Source organism: Onychomys torridus, chromosome X (genome assembly GCF_903995425.1).
Source record: "Onychomys torridus chromosome X, mOncTor1.1, whole genome shotgun sequence".
NCBI classification, from domain to species: Eukaryota; Metazoa; Chordata; class Mammalia; order Rodentia; family Cricetidae; genus Onychomys; species Onychomys torridus.
In genome coordinates this window covers 109827208-109834022 of record NC_050466.1, presented here as the reverse complement: position 1 = coordinate 109834022, position 6815 = coordinate 109827208, and the positions used below count along the sequence as shown (strand labels likewise).

The 6815-nt window shown below is 35.4% G+C and overlaps 1 protein-coding gene across 1 annotated transcript; it reads left to right on the top strand.

Annotated features, from left to right (window-relative positions):
• Positions 1-505: 505 nt before the first annotated feature.
• LOC118573780 (vigilin-like) lies at positions 506-2539 on the top strand. Its single transcript, XM_036174142.1, has one exon. It carries the CDS (start codon positions 506-508, stop codon positions 2537-2539), a length of 2034 nt encoding a protein of 677 aa, XP_036030035.1.
• The last annotated feature ends 4276 nt before the right edge of the window (positions 2540-6815 follow it).

Here is a 6815-nt window from a genome sequence, read left to right as displayed (position 1 = left end):
CAGACCATTGCTTGCTATTCTAAGATATATATTTTTAAATTTTTTACTGAAAATAGCAAGCACTTTTCAATATAGTATCTTTAGAGACTTAGATAACTATATTTTTGCAATAATAATTAGGAAACAGCAGCTGGTACTGGTGTAAAACAATGATTCTGGGTTTGGAAGAATAAGGTTTGTTTATGAATGTCATAAGATTACTTAAAATGATGAACTTTCTTTTGAAAATGTGGTGGTTGTTTCCATACAGTCCATATAATTTGAATATACATTGTGCTCATATAAGGATAGGTAAATTGGTGAAACTCTAAATTACTCTCAGGAAAATGAATTAATTATTTTATTGTCTACCCTACAGATTATTTTTGAAACAAATTACCTTTAAAGTATTTATTTTTCTCACACAGTAATATGCTAAAAGACAACTACAAGCAGTTTTTTAGTCTTGGGGCTGCTGCTGAATAATCTGCAACTCATCTGGATTGCATATACTTCAAAATCAACAATGACTTCCAAAAGACAATACATTCTGTATCCAAATAAGGCTTTGCAAATGGAAAACCATGCTACCAATCTAAATTCAAAAGGAAGGGTTACTTTTACATCATCAAATTGCAACTCACAGCATATCATTGTTAGAAAGCCAGAAAACCGTGAACTAACTCATAACTGGATTCTCTCGATGCATAAAAATATAGCCAAAGTTTCTGAAGTGGAGATTTCTGTTCCTCCTAGTCTACACAAATCCCTGTCTGATTCTAAAGAGTCTTTGATTAGTTCAATCATGGAAGAATGTGGCAAAGTCTATATTCATTTTCCAAGTAGCAAATTGGGCCTTCAAAAAGTCATTATTAGAGGCCCAGCAAAAAATGTTGAAAAGACTAGGAAAAAACTTCTACAACTTGCAGAAGAAGAGCAAGCCAAGAGTTACTCTGTGGCTGTGCCTGTAAAGTCAAAATATCACCATTTTCTCATGAGTGAAAATGGTGGAAATCTACATAAAATCTGTGAAAAGACGGGGGCACGCATCATTTTCCCTACCTTTAAGAACAAGGATCAAGAATCAGTAACCATCATAGGGACAGAAGAGGCTGTTAAAGATGTGCAAAAAGAGGTAGAGGTTTTACTGAAAGATCTGGAGAATGTGGTGGAAGATAGCATACTGATAAATGCCAAATTCCACAATTATTTTATCATGCAAAGGGGACAGCTTTTACGAGAAATAATTAAGGAATATGGTGGTGTGTTTATTACCTTTTCATATGCAGGAAAACAGAGTACAAAAGTCACAATAAAAGGAGCAAAAGCTTGTGTTGAAGCAGCAAAGAAACATATTCAGGAGATATTTGAGCCCTTGCATTCTGAAGTCACAACACGGTGTGTTATTCCCCCCAAATTCCATCCTTTTATCATGGGACCAATATGCTCTAGAATTCAACAAATTGCAAGAGATTGTAAGGTTCAAGTCAAATTTCCAGACTCGGAAAAACCAACTACAAACACAAATCTAGAAGTTCAGGAAAATGGGAAAGCAAAAGAAGAAAATAACACTGAAGTGTCTGCTTCGACTTCTCTAAACAAAAGTGACACCATGTCTCTTTCAGACAAAGCAGAAACTAGCACAGCAGCCATCCAAGCTCCGGATTCTGTTGCTCCTGTCACTGCTCAAGTCCAAGTACCTTTTCACCTATATCCATATATTATTGGGCACAAAGGAAGTGGGTTACACGAGCTAATAAAAGAATTTGAAGTTCATGTTCAGGTATCACAACCCGGAGGAAATTTTCATATCATATCCATTATGGGTCTTGAAGCAAATGTAGAACAAGCCAAGATGAAATTGCAAAAACAAGTAAAAACTTTACAAATGGAAATAGAAAACCGGACACTAAGAAATTTTAGGCAAACATTCAGTTTAGATCCCAAACATCATTCCAAGATCTTTGGTAATAAAGGTATACTTATTTCCCAGATTTGCACAGAATATAATGTCACTGTTCATTTTTCAAATAAAGTAAGAAATCCCATGCAAGATCAAATTACCATTTCGGGTTCTAAAGACAACATCCTAAGAGCACGAGATGCAATAATGAAACTGCTGCGTAAGATTGAAAAAACAGTGTCCAAGGAAATCCCACTTAACCATCAAGTTTGTTCCAATATTATTGGATTTGGTGGACAATCCATCCATAGAATCATGGAAAAATTCCAAGTAGACATCCATGTACCTTCAAAAGGAATCTGTACTAATTCTAGCATCATTGTGAGTGGATCAGCCTGTAATGTACAAGATGCAATTGACTATATCTTGGCTCTTGAGAAACATTTCCTGTCTGTTGGAAAGAATGAATCTTCACTGGAGCATGTTAAGTGTGGTGGTTCTGGCTCCATAGCTGCAAAAACACCTAAGAGTTTTAGGAGAAGAAATGCTCTTCATCATGCAAAATCCACCCCACATCCTCCACATGTGGACAATTCTGAAGATTTGCCCAAACTGAAACATCAAGTGTCTCCTAAACCTCATCCTTGGAGACCATAACAACAAGGGTTAAAACAAATAAATGGAAATTGTCCCAAACTGATTATCTGAGACTGCTGTCAAATTTATTATAAAACTGAAGTAGCTATTGAATGACTGATACAATTCTGACATCTTTACCATCATTTCACTGAGTAGATAATACATAATGTTGCAGTGAAAATGAGGTACATAGGCTTGAATGTTTGTAATATGTAGCAACAACTTAGTTATGATTTCCACTCAGGACTAGATACTGACACTTTTACACATATTCTGTTAAGTTAGTCCATTAACACAGGCTTTCTAACTTTTGTGGTATATTAATATGTCATTTCACACTTTTTACTATGTCACAAGAAAGTTACTGCAATATCTTTACTAAGTCATATCCCCTTTTATTCACAAAAATACAATCAAATTTGTTCTTTCTGTTTCTTCCATTACTTCTAATTAACTTTCATAATGGGAAAGTGCCTTGTTCACACAAGTCATGGCTTACAACATAGGAGGAAACACAAATTGTGGTTAGTATACTAGGTGTTGATGTTCTCTTATAGTAGTTGCTCATCGAATACAGCCTACCAGTGGTAATGCAGAGGACCACAAATGCTAAACACCATCAAATTGTGTTCATGGAGTTGTTTTTTCAGATTACGGTCCTATAATTGAGGGACTTAAGAATTTTATGATTTTATTTTAATAATCTAGACACACCCTTTAGAAATCTTCCTTCAAAAAAATTGAACCCAAGAACAGATTGTTTTCATTTTCCTTCCAGTGAATTCTTAGATCTGGTAAACTTTATATTAATTGTGTCAAGTTTGTTTGATTGTTTTCTTTTGTTCATTTATTTTATTTTATTTTTTACTATCAGTCACTATTGGTGAAATTATTAAGGCCACTCCACATAGTTAAAAGGGAGGTTTATTTTGTGGGGTAACTTACAAATGAAGGGGTAGGTTGCAGGGTCTGGCAAAGGTATAGCGCAGTCCGGCGGTGTTCTCTGGAGAACTCTGCTCGGTCTACCTCCAGCATCCAGGGTCCCGGAACCAAGAGAAAGACCGCCTCTTGATCCTCGGTCTTCTGCTTCCTCCTCCCCCCTACCTTGTGGGCGTGACCATTACTGAAGCCTCAATGGGGGTTGGAACTTCCAGGCCAATGCTGGGATGGCTACCCACTACAAGTCACTACTAGTGCTACAACTGTAGCTAATGTCTAGTAACATCCAAATCCATATTCTCCAGTATTTACCTTATTTCTATTGAGCTAATTGCTCAAGTCTTGTTATTTTCTCAGGGGTTCGTACCTTTAATCCACTGAGTGGTCAGTATAATGCATGCATACAAAACTCCAGAACAGCTCTACTTTGAAGTCTTAAAGCTGGCTCGGGTGTGTTCTACATTGTACCTGAACCAAAGTTATATGTCAGCAGTCCCACTGAGCTTTTATTCAATCCTCCCATAGATGTGTAACTCAAGATCATTGCTTATAGGGGAAAGACTGGGAGGTTGTTGCCTAGCAAAGATATTCAGTAGAACTTAGGGTATCTCAGTCTTCTGTACACGTGTATAAGGTCTTTCAAAAATACTGTAAGTGGATGTCTAGCATCACACAGAATTTCATATCTTTAGATTTTATTTCATTTTGGTTTTGTTCTAGCATTTCTAGCACAGGCTGTGTTTACTAAGGTACAAATTTGGACACTCTCATTTATATCATCCTGCCAAGGTATTATTCTGGGGAGGAATACTGTTGTAAGGTCACATCATTTTTTCTTTTTAAATTTCATAATTCATTTTTTGAGACAAAGTCTCACATAGTCCATACATTCTTTAAACCCTGATTTTCTTACTTCAACTTCCCTAGTGCTGGAATGATAGGAATGTGCCACTATGCCTGACTGCTAATGTGAATTTTCAATTTTTATGAGTCTTTATATCCACAAGGAGTTCCAAGTAGCCTGTATCATCAAATATATGTTGCTATTAGCCTCGCCTACAGTATATTACTTTAGAAAAATGTTGATTTTGTACTACTGCCCTTATAACTTTAACAATTACCAACATATAACTGGATGTTTAATTCTAACCTGTGAAGCTTAGCTATTATTCTACCAGTCATTCTGAGATAATTTAGGAAAGGTTATGATAAACATAGCAAATATTTTTGTTTCACTTCAGTATAGCACTCATAATTAACAAGTGATTACTTAAAGCACTGTAATTTATAGTCCTATATGGGGTATAAATGGGTCAAATTGAACTTATTTCAGTGTTAAATAAATAACTCACCACTTTAATATGTTACATATATATAAAATTTCAAACTATTTTCCAGTAATGGTTTTCAACCAAGATATTTGATAAAATATCTAGCACAAGATGGAATATTAAGTTATGCTGTAATTTCATCAACATAATGGAAATAAAAAATTAAAAATTATTCAGATGACCAAAAATTGAAAAATAAACCTCTGTCAAGCTTTTTTCTTTCTTAACTCTTGAGCTCACAAGAGTTAAAGAGTAATTCACTAGTGGCATTTCACTATCATTTATCAAGTTCAGATGTTGTGAACCATTCTTCATCAGTGTACAATTTCCCTGAGCAATTATCTCTCTGTGCTTTCCACTGAAGGTGAGTTTGATTTCAGTAAAATAACATCTTTACTATATATTACAAGCAGCTATTATAATCATATCAAGCTATTAACTTAGGGAAAAAACTAGCTGTATGTTAAGAGGTTAAAATAAATGTGTAACTTTCAACAGTACACTTTGTTTTCAGTAGTGAAAGAAGAAAATGAGCCAAGAGGCAACAGCTGAGACCTAAAACCTTTTAATACCTGGCATGCTGGCTGGGATTGTCTTCCTGGCTTTTGTGTTGGCTTGGGGAGGATGTAGCTCTCAAGAGTGGTTGAAGGATTGTGTATGAGCAGGGAGAGTATTCTGGGAAGAGGTAGGTCTTTTTCAAAAGAGGGATAGATATGGTAGAGAAGGCTTGGTATCCAGTCTTGATAAAGAGCAGTTATTGGAGAGAACAGAAGGAATAAAAATAGAGTAATGCATAGAGTCATTATAAATGGATTCTCTTGCCAGAAATCAGCCTGAGTTCATGTCAAAATATTTTAAATTTCTTTTGGGTTATTTCTCCAGAACTCTAAAATACTTTGTAAACACATGTGTTATAAAGTGTTCTTTGAAATTTTTTTCAGTGTATTTATACACATGTGCATGACATATGTGTATAGGTTTATGTATGCATGTATATGTGCAGGATGAGAAGACAAACTTGGATGTTATTCCTCAGGTTTTGTCCACATGTGTTTTGTGACAGTTTCTCTTATTGGCCTAGTTCTCACTGATTAGTCTAGGTCAGGTGGCCAACAAGTCTCAAGGACCTGCATGTACCTGCCTCCCCATTATCGGTGTTATAAGCGTCTGTCACCATGCTTACCTTTTTAACATTAGTTCTGCAGATTGAACTCAGATCTTCACACTTGCACAATAAGGGCTTTATTGACTCTGCTATCTCTTCAGGCAGATAAAATTATTTATACATCCTTAAAAGTTTTACTAATTGCTAAGTTTATTTTGAAGCTCCATAATTTTGACTTTAAATATGTATTAGGGGGCTTGGGGAATGGCTCAGCAGTTAAAGTACTTCCCATGCAAGCATGAAGAACAGTATACACATATATATGCTAGTGGGCCTGGTGTCCTGCAGGTAATGTGAGTCTCAGAAATGCAGCGATGGGGATTCCTAGAGCATAGTAATCAGCAAAACTAGCCATATTTCTGAGCTCTGAGTTTGAGACACCTTATCACAATGAATGAAGCAGAAGAGAGATTACAATTCCTGACATGAACTCAGGCCTTCACATACACACACTTGTATGACATACATACATACATACATACATACATACATACATACACACACATATACATAGAAAAAGAATTATTTATGTAGTATTTATTAAAATATATAAATTTTCCTTTGGTGTGTCATATTTCAATGCTGAATAAATATCTAATACCATTTAAAATATAATATCAATAAAAACTTATAAAAGGAAATATTCCAAAGACAAACTAAACTGTAAGGAAGGAAGACAAAAGTTAAAAGTCTGTAATGTGTTAAAAAACCAAATTCAACGGCTATAAGGATGGTTAAGAGCACTTGCTATTCTTACAAAGGACCAGGGTTTGTTCTCACCACCAAACACAGAATGACCCAAAGTTCAATTCCAGTGGATCTGATATCCTCTTCTGGTCTCCACATGTAATGCACATAC